The sequence below is a fragment of the Mesoplodon mirus genome, assembly GCF_964341445.2.
Source record: "Mesoplodon mirus genome assembly, chromosome: 3".
Classification (NCBI taxonomy): domain Eukaryota; kingdom Metazoa; phylum Chordata; class Mammalia; order Artiodactyla; family Ziphiidae; genus Mesoplodon; species Mesoplodon mirus.
Window position 1 is genome coordinate 153304744 of NC_138978.1, and position 21237 is coordinate 153325980.

Sequence of the window (21237 nt, forward strand, 5' to 3'; positions counted from 1 at the left end):
TTGCCTAGAGAAGTTCCTTTAGCATTTGTTGTATAGCTGGTTTGGTGGTGCTGAACTCTCTCAGCTTTTGCTTGTCTGTAAACGTTTTAATTTCTCCAACAAATCTGAATGAGATCCTTGCTGGGTAGATCTTGGTTGTAGATTTTTCTCCTTCATCACTTTAAATATGTCCTGCCAGTCCCTTCTGGCTTGCAGAGTTTCTGCTGAAATATCAGCTGTTAACCTTATGGGGATTCCCTTGTGTGTTATTTGTTGTTTTTCCCTTGCTTCTTTTAATATGTTTTCTTTGTATTTAATTTTTGACAGTTTGATTAATATGTGTCTTGGCGTGTTTCTCCTTGGATTTATCCTGTATGGGACTCTCTGTGCTTCTGGGACTTCGTTAACTATTTCCTTTCCCACATTAGGGAAGTTTTCAACTATAATCTCTTCAAATATTTTCTCAGTCCCTTTTTCTCTTCTTCTTCTGGAACCCCTATAATTCAAATGTTGGTGCGTTTAATGTTGTCCCAGAGGTCTCTGAGACTGTCCTCAGTTCTTTTAATTCTTTTTTCTTTATTCTGCTCTGCAGTAGTTATTTCCATTATTTTATCTTCCATGTCACTTATCCGTTCTTCTGCCTCAGTTATTCTGCTATTGATCCCTTCTAGGGTATTTTTAGTTTCATTTATTTTGTTGTTCATCATTGCTTGTTTCCTCTTTAGTTCTTCTAGGTCCTTGTTAAATGTTTCTTGCATTTTCTCTATTCTATTTCCAAGATTTTGGATCATCTTTACTATCATTATTCTGAGTTCTTTTTCAGGTAGACTGCCTATTTCCTCTTCATTTGTTAGGTCTGGTGGGTTTTTATCTTGCTCCTTCATCTGCTGTGTGTTTTTCTGTCTTCTCATTTTGCTTACTTACTGTGTTTGGGGTCTCCTTTTTGCAGGCTGCAGGTTCGTAGTTCCCGTTGTTTTTGGTGTCTGTCCCCAGTGGCTAAAGTTGGTTCAGTGGGTTGTGTAGGCTTCCTGGTGGATGAGGCTGCATCTTGTCTTTCTGGTGGGCAGGTCCATGTCTGCTGGTGTGTTTTGGGGTGTCTGTGGACTTATTATGATTTTAGGCAGCCTCTCTTCTAATGGGTGGGGTTGTGTTCCTGTCTTGCTAGTTGTTTGGCATAGGGTGTCCAGCACTGTAGCTTGCTGGTCGTTGAGTGAAGCTGGGTGCTGGTGTTGAGATGGAAATCTCTGGGAGATTTTCGCCATTTGATATTATGTGGAGCTGGGAGATCTCTTGTGGACCAGTGTCCTGAAGTTGGCTCTCCCACCTCAGAGGCACAGCACTGACTCCTGGCTGCAGCACCAAGAGCCTTTCATCCGCACGGCTCAGAATAAAAGGGAGAAAAAGTAGAAAGAAAGAAAGAAAGAAAGAAAGAAAGAAAGGGAAAGAAAGAAACAAACAAAGAGAAGGAAAGAAAGAAAGAAAAGAAAGAGGATAAAATAAAATAAAGTTATTAAAATAAAAAATAATTATTAAGAAAAAAAAATTTTTTTAAGAAAACAAACAAACAAAAAAAAACGGACGGATAGAACCCTAGGACAAATGGGGAAAGCAAAGCTATACAGACAAAATTTCACAGAGAAGCATACACATACACACTCACAAAAAGAGGAAAAGGGCAAAAAATAATATATCGTGCTCTCAAAGTCCACCTCCTCAATTTGAGATGATTCGTTGTGTATTCATATATTCCATAGATGCAGGGTACATCAAGTTTACTGTGGAGCTTTAATCCGCTGTTTCTGAGGCTGCTGGGAGAGATTTCCCTTTCTCTTCTTTGTTCGCACAACTCCCAGGGCTCAGCTTTGGAGTTGGCCTCTGAGTGTAGGTCGCCGGAGGGCGTCTGTTCTTCACTCAGACAGGACGGGGTTAAAGGAGCAGCTGCTTCGGGGTCTCTGGCTCACTCAGGCCGGCGGGAGGGAGGGGTGCGGATGCGGGGCGAGCCTGCAGCGGGAGAGGCTGGCTGGACGTTGCACCAGCCTGAGGCTCGCCTTGCATTCTTCTAGAGAAGTTGTCCCTGGATCCCGGGACCCTGGCAGTGGCAGGCGGCACAGGCTCCTGGCGTGCTAAAAGATTACCTCTCCCAGCGTTCCTTGCAACTAGATGTGGTCATATGATAAAATGATGACCAAAGAAACATAACTAGAAGGGTCATGTGGGACTTCTGGAAGGCTCTGTAAAAGTGAGAGGCAGACAACATTTTTCTTTTCTTCTCCTTTCTCTTGCTGATGGCCTGGAATATGGACTTGATGAATGGGGCTCCAGCAACTATCTTGGAATATGAAGTGACCGTAAGGATAACCAGGAAAAGAAAATGAGCCTAGGTCTCTGATGACACAGTGGAGCTGCCATACCAGTTTGACTTCCTTCCTTTCAGACTGCTTTTAAATGAGAAAACATATATATCTTGTTTAAGTGCAAATAATTGGGATTTTTCAATTATTTGTAGTTGAAACTAATGCTACTTGCTCCATAAGCCTTCTAGCATTATCTGATGTTTTTAAATTTTGTATATGTTTGACTAAAAAATAAATTTTAATTAAAAAATAAGCTTTTATACCAAAATTTGGCAAAAACAGTTCAAGAAAAACCTCACAGACGGATATCACTCATAAACATAGATACAAAAATTCTTGACAAAATTTTCGCCAATTGAATCCAGCAATGTAAAAATAATGCACCATGACCAAATGCGGTTTCCAGGGAATGAACTCAGCATTTAAAAAACAATCACTGTACTTGACCACATTAACAGAATAAAGGATTAAAAATGAAGTAATCAGGGGCTTACCTGGTGGTGCAGTGGTTGAGAGACTGCCTGCCGATGCAGGGGACATGGGTTCGTGCCCCGGTCTGGGAAGATCCCACGTGCCGTGGAGCGGCTGGGCCCGTGAACCTTAGCTGCTGAGCCTGCGCGTCTGGAGCCTGTGCTCCACAACGGGAGAGGCCACAACAGTGAGAGGCCTGTGTACCGGAAAAAAAAAAAAAAATCAAGTAATCAGCTCAATAGATGAAGAAAAAGCATTTGAAAAAAAATCAATCATCCTTCACGATAAAAATGCCCAGAAAACTGAGAATAGAAGTGAACTTCTTAAACCTGACAAAGGGCAATTCTGAAATAAAACTACAGCTAACAACATACTTTATGGTGAAAGATTGAATGATTTCCCCTGAGAGAGGGAACAATGAAAAGATAACTACTCTTAACCCATCTGTTAAATGAGGACTGTGTGTGTGTGTGTATGATTGTGATAAAATTCACCACTGTAATTTTAGAGTGTTCAATTCAGTGGCATTCAGTACATTCACAATACTGTGTAAACATCACCACTATCTAGTTCAAGAATTTTTCATCACCACAAAAGGAAATCCTGTACTCCCCATTCTCTGCTCCCTCCAGCCCTAGGCAACCACTCATCTGATATCTGTCTCTATGGATTTGCCTCTTCTGGGTATTTCCTATAAATAGAATCATACAATATGTGGCTTCTTTCACTGAGTATAATGTTTTCAAAGTTCATCCACGTTGTAACATATATCAGTACTTCATTCCTTTTTATGGCTGAATAATATTCCACTGTACGGAGAGACCACATTTTGCTTATCCAGTCATCTGTTGAGGGACAGTTGTGTGTATTTTAACAGAAAGATAGCCTTTACCCTCAAGGAATGAATCTCTATGGTGGGATTTCAAGCATAACATCAAACTGGAGAAAAGAGAGTTGGGAGCAAGGGCCTTTCTCAGAACTTTCAAGTCACAATTTAGAGATCACGTATTCTGTGACTAGCTCTTTGAGAGTGACAATGAGGCAGGATGTCTAATGGTGTCAAGGCTTCCAAACTTCTGCCTGGTAGGGAGGTTAATACAGGACAGCATCTGGCAGGCTCTTGGAATCAAAGCTTACATCTCAGGCTACTCACCCCCCATTTCACTGGGGGAGGACATGTCATAAGAACAACTAGGTTTCCACAAACAGGCTGTTTGCACAAGCATAAAGGAAGGGAGGATCTGAGTGATCCCCTGGAAAATTTAATCCCCACATCAGCCCAATTGCTGTCTTGGGTTCTCTCCATAACATATATACACAAATTAAAATTAATTATACAACTTCTCATAATGCATCAAATAGGTCTTCTTAAATGTAGTTAAATCAGTCCAGTTTGAAAACATTTGGCTGGGCCAAGCTTTCTTTGTGAAGCTAAGTACTGTAGTGGTTCAGAACAAAGGCTTTAGAATCAGGTAGACCTACATTCAAAGAGTGCCTCTGCTACCATTAGCTCTGGGAATTTAAACAGGAGATACAACCACAATTTCTTCACCTATAAGCTGGGAACAGTAGTTAACAGTACCAAACTCAGTGGATTGTTACCACCATATGTGGTAACTCCTAGCACGGTGCCTAGGAGAAGCAAATTTTAATGTTTTTATTAAAAATCACCATCGTCCACGTTTACTGAGATTTTATGAAAGGACAGACTAAGGACCGCCACTGCCAACTCTGCCTTATTCGATACAATTAAACCATGAGCTTAAACGGTTCAAATTGATCCCATCATCTTACATTCCTATAGATTTCATCCAGTAGCTGAATTTGGGGGAGGAAAAGAAAAAGGACCCACACAAAACTTTCCCACTTGAAGACATTTTTATTTTGGTAACGCACCTGAGTCCCTGGCAGGATGGGCCTGTCCTCCGCGGGGGCAATGGGGTGTTTGGCAGAGGATGGGGGGCCCTGCCCTGAGGGGGCAGCTGGGGGATGAGGCAAAGGGCTTTGTGACAGTGATAGGTCACAAAGGGCTTTGTGACACTGATAGGTCACAAAGGGCATCAGAGGATAAATAGGCTGTGCCAGGGGGTTAGGCTGACAAAGTGGTTACTTCTCTCACTAGGACGGAAGTTCACCACAGCCTCTTGGGGAGATAAAAACCCAGAAGCAGAAGTGAGGTGAGGCGGAGGGGGAGCCTACCGTACCTCTCGACACACTTGAAGAGATTCGGCCTGGGCTCCAGGCACCCTACAGCGTCCCCGCTGTGATCATCTGTGCCCCTACCCACACCCCTGCTGCCTCTGGGAGACCCTGAGGCAAACGTGGGGGCCTGTGGGGCGGGCTTGGAAGACCTGCCACAGGGCCGCCTGTGTGACGCAGGCGCATCGCAGCTCGCTCTTCTGCCAGTGAGGCCGAGGGAGGGAAGAGCCAGGGAGCCGCCTTAACCGCGCTGCCTGTCGTGATCAAAGACAGCCATGAGCGGGGACTCTCTGCTCCCGTATCACACGGCCCGGAGCAGCACCTGGGTGGACCTGTTCACCACCACCACGGGGAAGCTGCAGCAGCAACTGCACAAGGGCGAATACGACCATTTCAAGTACGCGCCGATATTCGAGAGCGACTTCATCCAGGTCACGAAGAGGGGAGAAGCGATTGACGTGCACAACTGGGGCGGCATGGTGACCATGGGCCTCACATCCACCAGCCCCGTCCTCCCGCTCCCAGACATCATGCTGCTGGCCCGACGGGCCACCGGCTGTGAAAAGCACGCCGAGCGCAGCCAGGCCACCAAGGGGAAGAGCCACAAGGCTGCAAAGACCTTAGAGCTCACCAGGCTCCTTCCCTTGGAGTTCGTGAGGATCTCCACTCACAATCGTGAGAAACAACAGCTGCGCGTGAAGCTTGCCACTGGCCGCTGCTTCTACCTGCAGCTGTGTCCCCCTCTGGACGCGCGGGAAGACCTCTTCGCCGAGTGGGAACAGCTGATTTACCTCCTGCGACCACCAGTGGACAGTGAAAGCAACACCTATGCCGTTCCCGTCTGGGACATGACCTGCCTGCCTGTGTTCGAGGAGGAGCAGGACGGGAGGAGCCCGGCCGTGGAGGATTTCCAAGGAAAGGGGCATCAGGACCAGGTGAGCGTCAGCAGCCTCCACACGTGCCCTGAGGTGGCCGGGGCCACGCCTGCAGCTTTTGCTGGGGGGCACGGAATCCAACTGGACTCCCACAAGCCCGATACCATGCCCGATGTGGCCACTGCGAAAGCAAAACCTACTACAGGGCTTGACAAAGCGTCCGCATCGCGGGCAACGACAAAGGTGGAGACAGCAGGGGTGGCAGGAGGCACCGCGGCGGGTGCTTTGAGCACGGCAGTGATCGAGTCTCCTGCCGCTCAAGAGCGGAGCACGGCCATAGCAGCCACAGCCAGCGACGGGCCTGGAGGAAGCAAAACCAACATAGCCACTGGGGACACTGCCACAACATCCCTGAGGAGCGGGAAAACGGCCTTGGCAGGTGCTGAGAACAATTCAGAGTATGCTTCCAGCACGTCCACCAGCCTCTCCCCAGGGGCCGGCATGACTGTGGTCGGAGCAGAACCTACCAGCAAGACTGTCAAAGGAAGAGCCGACAAGGACGATGAGGGGACCCTCGTCTCAAGCTTGCCACAGGAAGGCAAAGTGAGCAAACAGGGTGGCAGCTCACAGAGAGTGTCCCAGGCCCGCAAGGGAAGAAGGGAGAGGAGGGAGCACTGGGGAGAGGACAGAGCTCTGACGAGCCCCTCGCTCTGCAGTTCCGTGGAAAGCCACCGCAAGGCAGCGGGGAGCAAGACAATCCCCAAAGCAGCTGGCCCGTGCTCAGGCGGCCGCAGAGCCACTAGACATGACCAAAAGGCCAAAGGCCACGGCAGCCCGGGGGGCAGCGAGCAGGGCACTGCTCCCAAAGGCATCAGCCGTGCTCCCATCACCAGTGACTCCAAGACCTCGCACAAATCGGGCAGGAGCTTATCTCCAGCGCGTTCAGGTCCCACCACCAACATACTCAGCAGGATCAGCTCTTTCTTCAGGAATGTGAGAGCCAGACTTACAAAAAAGACAGTGGCCTCATCACGAAATAAACATGGGAGCATCCTGGCGGAGCCAGTGGAAGGGACCTGAATGGAGGCCATCACAGAGACAGCAGAGAGTGGCCAGGGGCTGGAAATCACCGGTGTGACATCTGAGACCATGGAGCCAGTGACCGTTGAAGCCCATCAATAGGACCTAGAGCTGGGAGCTGCAAAGGGGACCAGGGCTCTGGGAAATACCCCTGGAGAGCCCATTTCAGCTTCCTTACTGCAATTTAAATAAAAAAACATACAGTCTGAGAACGCATGCAGTGTTTTGTCTGAATTTCTAGGTCCCGAAGCCCAGCCGTAGCCTCACAGTGGATTCCGTGACGTCAGCTGTGCCACAGTCTGAGACCCAGTGTCCAGGCAAGGGCAGCCCCACCTCACACACATGCTCAGCGCCAACAGCACTGCTCCATCTGGCTTCCACTCCTTTCTGGCTTTGCCCCTCAGGGCCATGGCTCAAAGTCAGACTATGGGCTGGGAAGCTCTCCTTCACTATCCCCCTATTCTTTTTTTTTTTTTTTTTTTTTTTTTTTTGCGGTACGCGGGCCACTCACTGTTGTGGCCTCTCCCGTCACGGAGCACAGCCTCCGGACGCGCAGGCCCAGCGGCCATGGCTCACGGGCCCAGCCGCTCCGCGGCATGTGGGTTCTTCCAGGACCGGGGCACGAACTCATGTTCCCTGCATCCTCAGGTGGACTCTCAACCACTGCGCCACCAGGGAATCCCCCCCCCCATTCTTTTTATAAACGCTTATTCCCCCTGAAGGTCTGTAAACAGAGCCAGAACAGGACTCATGTCCCCTCGGGCTATTCAGTGGACAGAAATAAGGGCGGCAGTATTAGCTAGCAATCAGAACTCCAAGCACCTTATCTAGACTGAGCCGAACCCTGCCCAGGTATATACCCTGGCGAAACACACATGTTCTAAGAAACAACTCTGAGAATGTTTAGAGCAAAAATACCTTAACAGCAAAACACGGGAAACAGCCCAAATTTCCATCAGCAGAATTCATACAGCAGGATAGGATGAGATTGGAATATTCAATAGTGAAAAATAAATGAGCTACACACATTAGCAGAGATCAACTTCTCATGATTTTTAAAAACATCAAAAGAATGGGATACAGTTCCACTCACGGAACCATTCTGAAACAAGCTCAAACAACGGACTGCATAGGGTACATGTTTAAAAAAACGGTAGCTAAAACTGAGGGAAGAGTAAACACAAAATTGAGGACAGTTTTCTCTAGGGTGGAAAGGCTAGGTCAAGGAGGTTGACACAAGGCTGTTAGTGCTGCTGGGAATTGTTCTGTCTCTTAAGCAAGATGGTAGGTACACAGGTGTTGTAGTTTTCACATTTTACTAAAACTCTCAAATCAGGATGGTCCCACAATCACCGTGGCAGTTGTGATGAAGTTATTGCCAATGCCTTTCTCTTTTAATCACTTGTATTCATGCACAAAAATGATGTCAGAAAGGCTTGGCCTCTTTAAAGGACATTTATTTAAGGTAAAGTACAAGAACACTTGTTTGGTTATTAGGAAAAGAAGGAACGATATGCCTATTTTACAGATGAGAACACTGAGGCTCAGAGAAGGTAACCTGCTCCAGTCGCACAATGGGATCTTTGCAGAACAGTGATCCACCAGCCCACTTCTCTATGCAAAGCCCTGTCTGTAGTATGCGAAGGAAGCAAGCAAACAAGCCTGAGCTGGGGCCAGCACAAGAACCCGAGGCACCACCGTTCTTACCATCATGTTCCAAAACTACAGAGATGAGCATCAATTTTACTAGATTGAGGGGAGGGAGGGGTGGGGGCTGGGAGCCGGTTTTCGAACTTCAGTGGGCTCACAGCTCTTAGCTGGCCTTATCTCGAGAGCATCCAGTCCACCCTTGAGCTGTGTCTGGCTCCCAGGCTTCTACCTCTAGCCTCTGGCGTGACCCGGGCTGCGGCCAGAAACAGGCTCCCACCTGGAATTCCAGCGTTCACTCCTGGAACGTCCAGCATCCAGTCCTCCTCCAGCCACTAATTCAACTTTTGAATGCCCTGCTCACAAGGGTTTCTCCACACCAAATCTGCAGGAACTTTTTTCTTCTGGGGCTCCAAAACCAAATCCTTAAACCTCACATGAGGGAGAGTATTTGTTAGGTCAGAGCATCCTTGTTGATTGGACCTCCAGTTTGTGACTTGCACAGACCTCATCACGGGAGGGTGGGGAGAGGTCTCTTCTGTTGGTGGACGGAATGGTGGGCACTTGGTGGGGAGCACTGATGAGAAAGGGAGCCAGCCCAAGACCTACACATATGCACTGTTTCCCCTGGCCAAACAAGGTTCCTGACCCCAGGATTAACCCAGAGTTTCCCAGAAGACTAGGAGCTGCAGGGAGCCGCAATTAATGCTTTACTCTCCACCCGCTTTTCCTTGGACCCGAGGAGGAGAAATTACAAAAAGATCACATCACACTCCTTTGAGCTTACGATTTCCACACAGGCAAGTGCAGGGAAACACTAGTCTGGAGGAAGAAAATGCATTAAAAACACGTGCACAGGGACTTCCCTGGTGGCGCAGTGGTTAAGAATCTGCCTGCCGACGCAGGGGACCCGGGTTCGAGCCCTGGTCCAGGAAGATCCCACATGCCACGGAGCAACGAAGCCCGTGCGCCACAACTACTGAGCCTGTGCTCTGGAGCCCGCGAGCCACAACTACCAAAGCCCGCACGCCTAGAGCCCGTGCTCCCCAACAAGAGAAGCCAAAAATAAATAATAAAATAAATTTACAGGAAAAAAAACACGTGCATAGCCCTTAGCTGTTTATAAAGTTCTTGAATGTGTGTGCCCCCTTCCGATTCTCACGTCTTTCCATTTTGCGCATAAACAAACGGAAGTTCAGAGCATTTGAAGGACTTGCTCAAGGTGGCAGGTGATGGTGCAGAGAGGGAGCTACCTCGGTGCAACAACTTTCAGACAGTGTGCCACCCCGGTCCCGCACAGAGGTACACAGATGGTGGAGGAGACAGGACAGCACGAGTAATGATCACAACTCTGAGTGACAAATACCATGAGAGACGTGTGTTTGGGGACTGGATCTATTCAGAGGAGGGGGTCTGGGGCATGGGAAGGAGTTCTGGGTTAGGGAAGGCTTCACAGGGGAATTGGCACTCACCATCGTCCACGTTTACTGAGATTTTATGAAAGGACAGACTAAGGACCGCCACTGCCAACTCTGCCTTATTCGATACAATTAAACCATGAGCTTAAACGGTTCAAATTGATCCCATCATCTTACATTCCTATAGATTTCATCCAGTAGCTGAATTTGGGGGAGGAAAAGAAAAAGGACCCACACAAAACTTTCCCACTTGAAGACATTTTTATTTTGGTAACGCACCTGAGTCCCTGGCAGGATGGGCCTGTCCTCCGCGGGGGCAATGGGGTGTTTGGCAGAGGATGGGGGGCCCTGCCCTGAGGGGGCAGCTGGGGGATGAGGCAAAGGGCTTTGTGACAGTGATAGGTCACAAAGGGCTTTGTGACACTGATAGGTCACAAAGGGCATCAGAGGATAAATAGGCTGTGCCAGGGGGTTAGGCTGACAAAGTGGTTACTTCTCTCACTAGGACGGAAGTTCACCACAGCCTCTTGGGGAGATAAAAACCCAGAAGCAGAAGTGAGGTGAGGCGGAGGGGGAGCCTACCGTACCTCTCGACACACTTGAAGAGATTCGGCCTGGGCTCCAGGCACCCTACAGCGTCCCCGCTGTGATCATCTGTGCCCCTACCCACACCCCTGCTGCCTCTGGGAGACCCTGAGGCAAACGTGGGGGCCTGTGGGGCGGGCTTGGAAGACCTGCCACAGGGCCGCCTGTGTGACGCAGGCGCATCGCAGCTCGCTCTTCTGCCAGTGAGGCCGAGGGAGGGAAGAGCCAGGGAGCCGCCTTAACCGCGCTGCCTGTCGTGATCAAAGACAGCCATGAGCGGGGACTCTCTGCTCCCGTATCACACGGCCCGGAGCAGCACCTGGGTGGACCTGTTCACCACCACCACGGGGAAGCTGCAGCAGCAACTGCACAAGGGCGAATACGACCATTTCAAGTACGCGCCGATATTCGAGAGCGACTTCATCCAGGTCACGAAGAGGGGAGAAGCGATTGACGTGCACAACTGGGGCGGCATGGTGACCATGGGCCTCACATCCACCAGCCCCGTCCTCCCGCTCCCAGACATCATGCTGCTGGCCCGACGGGCCACCGGCTGTGAAAAGCACGCCGAGCGCAGCCAGGCCACCAAGGGGAAGAGCCACAAGGCTGCAAAGACCTTAGAGCTCACCAGGCTCCTTCCCTTGGAGTTCGTGAGGATCTCCACTCACAATCGTGAGAAACAACAGCTGCGCGTGAAGCTTGCCACTGGCCGCTGCTTCTACCTGCAGCTGTGTCCCCCTCTGGACGCGCGGGAAGACCTCTTCGCCGAGTGGGAACAGCTGATTTACCTCCTGCGACCACCAGTGGACAGTGAAAGCAACACCTATGCCGTTCCCGTCTGGGACATGACCTGCCTGCCTGTGTTCGAGGAGGAGCAGGACGGGAGGAGCCCGGCCGTGGAGGATTTCCAAGGAAAGGGGCATCAGGACCAGGTGAGCGTCAGCAGCCTCCACACGTGCCCTGAGGTGGCCGGGGCCACGCCTGCAGCTTTTGCTGGGGGGCACGGAATCCAACTGGACTCCCACAAGCCCGATACCATGCCCGATGTGGCCACTGCGAAAGCAAAACCTACTACAGGGCTTGACAAAGCGTCCGCATCGCGGGCAACGACAAAGGTGGAGACAGCAGGGGTGGCAGGAGGCACCGCGGCGGGTGCTTTGAGCACGGCAGTGATCGAGTCTCCTGCCGCTCAAGAGCGGAGCACGGCCATAGCAGCCACAGCCAGCGACGGGCCTGGAGGAAGCAAAACCAACATAGCCACTGGGGACACTGCCACAACATCCCTGAGGAGCGGGAAAACGGCCTTGGCAGGTGCTGAGAACAATTCAGAGTATGCTTCCAGCACGTCCACCAGCCTCTCCCCAGGGGCCGGCATGACTGTGGTCGGAGCAGAACCTACCAGCAAGACTGTCAAAGGAAGAGCCGACAAGGACGATGAGGGGACCCTCGTCTCAAGCTTGCCACAGGAAGGCAAAGTGAGCAAACAGGGTGGCAGCTCACAGAGAGTGTCCCAGGCCCGCAAGGGAAGAAGGGAGAGGAGGGAGCACTGGGGAGAGGACAGAGCTCTGACGAGCCCCTCGCTCTGCAGTTCCGTGGAAAGCCACCGCAAGGCAGCGGGGAGCAAGACAATCCCCAAAGCAGCTGGCCCGTGCTCAGGCGGCCGCAGAGCCACTAGACATGACCAAAAGGCCAAAGGCCACGGCAGCCCGGGGGGCAGCGAGCAGGGCACTGCTCCCAAAGGCATCAGCCGTGCTCCCATCACCAGTGACTCCAAGACCTCGCACAAATCGGGCAGGAGCTTATCTCCAGCGCGTTCAGGTCCCACCACCAACATACTCAGCAGGATCAGCTCTTTCTTCAGGAATGTGAGAGCCAGACTTACAAAAAAGACAGTGGCCTCATCACGAAATAAACATGGGAGCATCCTGGCGGAGCCAGTGGAAGGGACCTGAATGGAGGCCATCACAGAGACAGCAGAGAGTGGCCAGGGGCTGGAAATCACCGGTGTGACATCTGAGACCATGGAGCCAGTGACCGTTGAAGCCCATCAATAGGACCTAGAGCTGGGAGCTGCAAAGGGGACCAGGGCTCTGGGAAATACCCCTGGAGAGCCCATTTCAGCTTCCTTACTGCAATTTAAATAAAAAAACATACAGTCTGAGAACGCATGCAGTGTTTTGTCTGAATTTCTAGGTCCCGAAGCCCAGCCGTAGCCTCACAGTGGATTCCGTGACGTCAGCTGTGCCACAGTCTGAGACCCAGTGTCCAGGCAAGGGCAGCCCCACCTCACACACATGCTCAGCGCCAACAGCACTGCTCCATCTGGCTTCCACTCCTTTCTGGCTTTGCCCCTCAGGGCCATGGCTCAAAGTCAGACTATGGGCTGGGAAGCTCTCCTTCACTATCCCCCTATTCTTTTTTTTTTTTTTTTTTTTTTTTTTTTGCGGTACGCGGGCCACTCACTGTTGTGGCCTCTCCCGTCACGGAGCACAGCCTCCGGACGCGCAGGCCCAGCGGCCATGGCTCACGGGCCCAGCCGCTCCGCGGCATGTGGGTTCTTCCAGGACCGGGGCACGAACTCATGTTCCCTGCATCCTCAGGTGGACTCTCAACCACTGCGCCACCAGGGAATCCCCCCCCCCATTCTTTTTATAAACGCTTATTCCCCCTGAAGGTCTGTAAACAGAGCCAGAACAGGACTCATGTCCCCTCGGGCTATTCAGTGGACAGAAATAAGGGCGGCAGTATTAGCTAGCAATCAGAACTCCAAGCACCTTATCTAGACTGAGCCGAACCCTGCCCAGGTATATACCCTGGCGAAACACACATGTTCTAAGAAACAACTCTGAGAATGTTTAGAGCAAAAATACCTTAACAGCAAAACACGGGAAACAGCCCAAATTTCCATCAGCAGAATTCATACAGCAGGATAGGATGAGATTGGAATATTCAATAGTGAAAAATAAATGAGCTACACACATTAGCAGAGATCAACTTCTCATGATTTTTAAAAACATCAAAAGAATGGGATACAGTTCCACTCACGGAACCATTCTGAAACAAGCTCAAACAACGGACTGCATAGGGTACATGTTTAAAAAAACGGTAGCTAAAACTGAGGGAAGAGTAAACACAAAATTGAGGACAGTTTTCTCTAGGGTGGAAAGGCTAGGTCAAGGAGGTTGACACAAGGCTGTTAGTGCTGCTGGGAATTGTTCTGTCTCTTAAGCAAGATGGTAGGTACACAGGTGTTGTAGTTTTCACATTTTACTAAAACTCTCAAATCAGGATGGTCCCACAATCACCGTGGCAGTTGTGATGAAGTTATTGCCAATGCCTTTCTCTTTTAATCACTTGTATTCATGCACAAAAATGATGTCAGAAAGGCTTGGCCTCTTTAAAGGACATTTATTTAAGGTAAAGTACAAGAACACTTGTTTGGTTATTAGGAAAAGAAGGAACGATATGCCTATTTTACAGATGAGAACACTGAGGCTCAGAGAAGGTAACCTGCTCCAGTCGCACAATGGGATCTTTGCAGAACAGTGATCCACCAGCCCACTTCTCTATGCAAAGCCCTGTCTGTAGTATGCGAAGGAAGCAAGCAAACAAGCCTGAGCTGGGGCCAGCACAAGAACCCGAGGCACCACCGTTCTTACCATCATGTTCCAAAACTACAGAGATGAGCATCAATTTTACTAGATTGAGGGGAGGGAGGGGTGGGGGCTGGGAGCCGGTTTTCGAACTTCAGTGGGCTCACAGCTCTTAGCTGGCCTTATCTCGAGAGCATCCAGTCCACCCTTGAGCTGTGTCTGGCTCCCAGGCTTCTACCTCTAGCCTCTGGCGTGACCCGGGCTGCGGCCAGAAACAGGCTCCCACCTGGAATTCCAGCGTTCACTCCTGGAACGTCCAGCATCCAGTCCTCCTCCAGCCACTAATTCAACTTTTGAATGCCCTGCTCACAAGGGTTTCTCCACACCAAATCTGCAGGAACTTTTTTCTTCTGGGGCTCCAAAACCAAATCCTTAAACCTCACATGAGGGAGAGTATTTGTTAGGTCAGAGCATCCTTGTTGATTGGACCTCCAGTTTGTGACTTGCACAGACCTCATCACGGGAGGGTGGGGAGAGGTCTCTTCTGTTGGTGGACGGAATGGTGGGCACTTGGTGGGGAGCACTGATGAGAAAGGGAGCCAGCCCAAGACCTACACATATGCACTGTTTCCCCTGGCCAAACAAGGTTCCTGACCCCAGGATTAACCCAGAGTTTCCCAGAAGACTAGGAGCTGCAGGGAGCCGCAATTAATGCTTTACTCTCCACCCGCTTTTCCTTGGACCCGAGGAGGAGAAATTACAAAAAGATCACATCACACTCCTTTGAGCTTACGATTTCCACACAGGCAAGTGCAGGGAAACACTAGTCTGGAGGAAGAAAATGCATTAAAAACACGTGCACAGGGACTTCCCTGGTGGCGCAGTGGTTAAGAATCTGCCTGCCGACGCAGGGGACCCGGGTTCGAGCCCTGGTCCAGGAAGATCCCACATGCCACGGAGCAACGAAGCCCGTGCGCCACAACTACTGAGCCTGTGCTCTGGAGCCCGCGAGCCACAACTACCAAAGCCCGCACGCCTAGAGCCCGTGCTCCCCAACAAGAGAAGCCAAAAATAAATAATAAAATAAATTTACAGGAAAAAAAACACGTGCATAGCCCTTAGCTGTTTATAAAGTTCTTGAATGTGTGTGCCCCCTTCCGATTCTCACGTCTTTCCATTTTGCGCATAAACAAACGGAAGTTCAGAGCATTTGAAGGACTTGCTCAAGGTGGCAGGTGATGGTGCAGAGAGGGAGCTACCTCGGTGCAACAACTTTCAGACAGTGTGCCACCCCGGTCCCGCACAGAGGTACACAGATGGTGGAGGAGACAGGACAGCACGAGTAATGATCACAACTCTGAGTGACAAATACCATGAGAGACGTGTGTTTGGGGACTGGATCTATTCAGAGGAGGGGGTCTGGGGCATGGGAAGGAGTTCTGGGTTAGGGAAGGCTTCACAGGGGAATTGGCACTCACCATCGTCCACGTTTACTGAGATTTTATGAAAGGACAGACTAAGGACCGCCACTGCCAACTCTGCCTTATTCGATACAATTAAACCATGAGCTTAAACGGTTCAAATTGATCCCATCATCTTACATTCCTATAGATTTCATCCAGTAGCTGAATTTGGGGGAGGAAAAGAAAAAGGACCCACACAAAACTTTCCCACTTGAAGACATTTTTATTTTGGTAACGCACCTGAGTCCCTGGCAGGATGGGCCTGTCCTCCGCGGGGGCAATGGGGTGTTTGGCAGAGGATGGGGGGCCCTGCCCTGAGGGGGCAGCTGGGGGATGAGGCAAAGGGCTTTGTGACAGTGATAGGTCACAAAGGGCTTTGTGACACTGATAGGTCACAAAGGGCATCAGAGGATAAATAGGCTGTGCCAGGGGGTTAGGCTGACAAAGTGGTTACTTCTCTCACTAGGACGGAAGTTCACCACAGCCTCTTGGGGAGATAAAAACCCAGAAGCAGAAGTGAGGTGAGGCGGAGGGGGAGCCTACCGTACCTCTCGACACACTTGAAGAGATTCGGCCTGGGCTCCAGGCACCCTACAGCGTCCCCGCTGTGATCATCTGTGCCCCTACCCACACCCCTGCTGCCTCTGGGAGACCCTGAGGCAAACGTGGGGGCCTGTGGGGCGGGCTTGGAAGACCTGCCACAGGGCCGCCTGTGTGACGCAGGCGCATCGCAGCTCGCTCTTCTGCCAGTGAGGCCGAGGGAGGGAAGAGCCAGGGAGCCGCCTTAACCGCGCTGCCTGTCGTGATCAAAGACAGCCATGAGCGGGGACTCTCTGCTCCCGTATCACACGGCCCGGAGCAGCACCTGGGTGGACCTGTTCACCACCACCACGGGGAAGCTGCAGCAGCAACTGCACAAGGGCGAATACGACCATTTCAAGTACGCGCCGATATTCGAGAGCGACTTCATCCAGGTCACGAAGAGGGGAGAAGCGATTGACGTGCACAACTGGGGCGGCATGGTGACCATGGGCCTCACATCCACCAGCCCCGTCCTCCCGCTCCCAGACATCATGCTGCTGGCCCGACGGGCCACCGGCTGTGAAAAGCACGCCGAGCGCAGCCAGGCCACCAAGGGGAAGAGCCACAAGGCTGCAAAGACCTTAGAGCTCACCAGGCTCCTTCCCTTGGAGTTCGTGAGGATCTCCACTCACAATCGTGAGAAACAACAGCTGCGCGTGAAGCTTGCCACTGGCCGCTGCTTCTACCTGCAGCTGTGTCCCCCTCTGGACGCGCGGGAAGACCTCTTCGCCGAGTGGGAACAGCTGATTTACCTCCTGCGACCACCAGTGGACAGTGAAAGCAACACCTATGCCGTTCCCGTCTGGGACATGACCTGCCTGCCTGTGTTCGAGGAGGAGCAGGACGGGAGGAGCCCGGCCGTGGAGGATTTCCAAGGAAAGGGGCATCAGGACCAGGTGAGCGTCAGCAGCCTCCACACGTGCCCTGAGGTGGCCGGGGCCACGCCTGCAGCTTTTGCTGGGGGGCACGGAATCCAACTGGACTCCCACAAGCCCGATACCATGCCCGATGTGGCCACTGCGAAAGCAAAACCTACTACAGGGCTTGACAAAGCGTCCGCATCGCGGGCAACGACAAAGGTGGAGACAGCAGGGGTGGCAGGAGGCACCGCGGCGGGTGCTTTGAGCACGGCAGTGATCGAGTCTCCTGCCGCTCAAGAGCGGAGCACGGCCATAGCAGCCACAGCCAGCGACGGGCCTGGAGGAAGCAAAACCAACATAGCCACTGGGGACACTGCCACAACATCCCTGAGGAGCGGGAAAACGGCCTTGGCAGGTGCTGAGAACAATTCAGAGTATGCTTCCAGCACGTCCACCAGCCTCTCCCCAGGGGCCGGCATGACTGTGGTCGGAGCAGAACCTACCAGCAAGACTGTCAAAGGAAGAGCCGACAAGGACGATGAGGGGACCCTCGTCTCAAGCTTGCCACAGGAAGGCAAAGTGAGCAAACAGGGTGGCAGCTCACAGAGAGTGTCCCAGGCCCGCAAGGGAAGAAGGGAGAGGAGGGAGCACTGGGGAGAGGACAGAGCTCTGACGAGCCCCTCGCTCTGCAGTTCCGTGGAAAGCCACCGCAAGGCAGCGGGGAGCAAGACAATCCCCAAAGCAGCTGGCCCGTGCTCAGGCGGCCGCAGAGCCACTAGACATGACCAAAAGGCCAAAGGCCACGGCAGCCCGGGGGGCAGCGAGCAGGGCACTGCTCCCAAAGGCATCAGCCGTGCTCCCATCACCAGTGACTCCAAGACCTCGCACAAATCGGGCAGGAGCTTATCTCCAGCGCGTTCAGGTCCCACCACCAACATACTCAGCAGGATCAGCTCTTTCTTCAGGAATGTGAGAGCCAGACTTACAAAAAAGACAGTGGCCTCATCACGAAATAAACATGGGAGCATCCTGGCGGAGCCAGTGGAAGGGACCTGAATGGAGGCCATCACAGAGACAGCAGAGAGTGGCCAGGGGCTGGAAATCACCGGTGTGACATCTGAGACCATGGAGCCAGTGACCGTTGAAGCCCATCAATAGGACCTAGAGCTGGGAGCTGCAAAGGGGACCAGGGCTCTGGGAAATACCCCTGGAGAGCCCATTTCAGCTTCCTTACTGCAATTTAAATAAAAAAACATACAGTCTGAGAACGCATGCAGTGTTTTGTCTGAATTTCTAGGTCCCGAAGCCCAGCCGTAGCCTCACAGTGGATTCCGTGACGTCAGCTGTGCCACAGTCTGAGACCCAGTGTCCAGGCAAGGGCAGCCCCACCTCACACACATGCTCAGCGCCAACAGCACTGCTCCATCTGGCTTCCACTCCTTTCTGGCTTTGCCCCTCAGGGCCATGGCTCAAAGTCAGACTATGGGCTGGGAAGCTCTCCTTCACTATCCCCCTATTCTTTTTTTTTTTTTTTTTTTTTTTTTTTTTGCGGTACGCGGGCCACTCACTGTTGTGGCCTCTCCCGTCACGGAGCACAGCCTCCGGACGCGCAGGCCCAGCGGCCATGGCTCACGGGCCCAGCCGCTCCGCGGCATGTGGGTTCTTCCAGGACCGGGGCACGAACTCATGTTCCCTGCATCCTCAGGTGGACTCTCAACCACTGCGCCACCAGGGAATCCCCCCCCCCATTCTTTTTATAAACGCTTATTCCCCCTGAAGGTCTGTAAACAGAGCCAGAACAGGACTCATGTCCCCTCGGGCTATTCAGTGGACAGAAATAAGGGCGGCAGTATTAGCTAGCAATCAGAACTCCAAGCACCTTATCTAGACTGAGCCGAACCCTGCCCAGGTATATACCCTGGCGAAACACACATGTTCTAAGAAACAACTCTGAGAATGTTTAGAGCAAAAATACCTTAACAGCAAAACACGGGAAACAGCCCAAATTTCCATCAGCAGAATTCATACAGCAGGATAGGATGAGATTGGAATATTCAATAGTGAAAAATAAATGAGCTACACACATTAGCAGAGATCAACTTCTCATGATTTTTAAAAACATCAAAAGAATGGGATACAGTTCCACTCACGGAACCATTCTGAAACAAGCTCAAACAACGGACTGCATAGGGTACATGTTTAAAAAAACGGTAGCTAAAACTGAGGGAAGAGTAAACACAAAATTGAGGACAGTTTTCTCTAGGGTGGAAAGGCTAGGTCAAGGAGGTTGACACAAGGCTGTTAGTGCTGCTGGGAATTGTTCTGTCTCTTAAGCAAGATGGTAGGTACACAGGTGTTGTAGTTTTCACATTTTACTAAAACTCTCAAATCAGGATGGTCCCACAATCACCGTGGCAGTTGTGATGAAGTTATTGCCAATGCCTTTCTCTTTTAATCACTTGTATTCATGCACAAAAATGATGTCAGAAAGGCTTGGCCTCTTTAAAGGACATTTATTTAAGGTAAAGTACAAGAACACTTGTTTGGTTATTAGGAAAAGAAGGAACGATATGCCTATTTTACAGATGAGAACACTGAGGCTCAGAGAAGGTAACCTGCTCCAGTCGCACAATGGGATCTTTGCAGAACAGTGATCCACCAGCCCACTTCTCTATGCAAAGCCCTGTCTGTAGTATGCGAAGGAAGCAAGCAAACAAGCCTGAGCTGGGGCCAGCACAAGAACCCGAGGCACCACCGTTCTTACCATCATGTTCCAAAACTACAGAGATGAGCATCAATTTTACTAGATTGAGGGGAGGGAGGGGTGGGGGCTGGGAGCCGGTTTTCGAACTTCAGTGGGCTCACAGCTCTTAGCTGGCCTTATCTCGAGAGCATCCAGTCCACCCTTGAGCTGTGTCTGGCTCCCAGGCTTCTACCTCTAGCCTCTGGCGTGACCCGGGCTGCGGCCAGAAACAGGCTCCCACCTGGAATTCCAGCGTTCACTCCTGGAACGTCCAGCATCCAGTCCTCCTCCAGCCACTAATTCAACTTTTGAATGCCCTGCTCACAAGGGTTTCTCCACACCAAATCTGCAGGAACTTTTTTCTTCTGGGGCTCCAAAACCAAATCCTTAAACCTCACATGAGGGAGAGTATTTGTTAGGTCAGAGCATCCTTGTTGATTGGACCTCCAGTTTGTGACTTGCACAGACCTCATCACGGGAGGGTGGGGAGAGGTCTCTTCTGTTGGTGGACGGAATGGTGGGCACTTGGTGGGGAGCACTGATGAGAAAGGGAGCCAGCCCAAGACCTACACATATGCACTGTTTCCCCTGGCCAAACAAGGTTCCTGACCCCAGGATTAACCCAGAGTTTCCCAGAAGACTAGGAGCTGCAGGGAGCCGCAATTAATGCTTTACTCTCCACCCGCTTTTCCTTGGACCCGAGGAGGAGAAATTACAAAAAGATCACATCACACTCCTTTGAGCTTACGATTTCCACACAGGCAAGTGCAGGGAAACACTAGTCTGGAGGAAGAAAATGCATTAAAAACACGTGCACAGGGACTTCCCTGGTGGCGCAGTGGTTAAGAATCTGCCTGCCGACGCAGGGGACCCGGGTTCGAGCCCTGGTCCAGGAAGATCCCACATGCCACGGAGCAACGAAGCCCGTGCGCCACAACTACTGAGCCTGTGCTCTGGAGCCCGCGAGCCACAACTACCAAAGCCCGCACGCCTAGAGCCCGTGCTCCCCAACAAGAGAAGCCAAAAATAAATAATAAAATAAATTTACAGGAAAAAAAACACGTGCATAGCCCTTAGCTGTTTATAAAGTTCTTGAATGTGTGTGCCCCCTTCCGATTCTCACGTCTTTCCATTTTGCGCATAAACAAACGGAAGTTCAGAGCATTTGAAGGACTTGCTCAAGGTGGCAGGTGATGGTGCAGAGAGGGAGCTACCTCGGTGCAACAACTTTCAGACAGTGTGCCACCCCGGTCCCGCACAGAGGTACACAGATGGTGGAGGAGACAGGACAGCACGAGTAATGATCACAACTCTGAGTGACAAATACCATGAGAGACGTGTGTTTGGGGACTGGATCTATTCAGAGGAGGGGGTCTGGGGCATGGGAA

At 51.3% G+C, this 21237-nt stretch overlaps 3 protein-coding genes across 3 annotated transcripts; all 3 read left to right on the top strand.

Moving 5' to 3' along the window:
- The first annotated feature begins 4965 nt into the window (after nucleotides 1-4965).
- On the top strand, nucleotides 4966-7723 carry LOC309800035 (Golgi-associated RAB2 interactor protein 4-like). Its single transcript, XM_082613845.1, has one exon. The coding sequence runs from the start codon at nucleotides 5279-5281 to the stop codon at nucleotides 6956-6958; it is 1680 nt and encodes a 559-aa protein (XP_082469971.1). The 5' UTR covers nucleotides 4966-5278; the 3' UTR covers nucleotides 6959-7723.
- Nucleotides 7724-10492: 2769 nt separating this feature from the next.
- Nucleotides 10493-13325, top strand: LOC309800320 (Golgi-associated RAB2 interactor protein 4-like). Its single transcript, XM_082614384.1, has one exon. It carries the CDS (start codon nucleotides 10881-10883, stop codon nucleotides 12558-12560), a length of 1680 nt encoding a protein of 559 aa, XP_082470510.1. The 5' UTR covers nucleotides 10493-10880; the 3' UTR covers nucleotides 12561-13325.
- A 2769-nt stretch (nucleotides 13326-16094) lies between these two features.
- LOC309800473 (Golgi-associated RAB2 interactor protein 4-like) lies at nucleotides 16095-18928 on the top strand. Its single transcript, XM_082614600.1, has one exon. It carries the CDS (start codon nucleotides 16483-16485, stop codon nucleotides 18160-18162), a length of 1680 nt encoding a protein of 559 aa, XP_082470726.1. The 5' UTR covers nucleotides 16095-16482; the 3' UTR covers nucleotides 18163-18928.
- Nucleotides 18929-21237: the final 2309 nt, after the last annotated feature.

What these genes read in the sequence shown, in the direction of transcription:
- LOC309800035 (XM_082613845.1), top strand. Translation starts at nt 5,279, where the DNA reads ATGAGCGGGGACTCTCTGCTCCCGTATCACACGGCCCGGAGCAGCACC.
- LOC309800473 (XM_082614600.1), top strand. Translation starts at nt 16,483, where the DNA reads ATGAGCGGGGACTCTCTGCTCCCGTATCACACGGCCCGGAGCAGCACC.
- LOC309800320 (XM_082614384.1), top strand. Translation starts at nt 10,881, where the DNA reads ATGAGCGGGGACTCTCTGCTCCCGTATCACACGGCCCGGAGCAGCACC.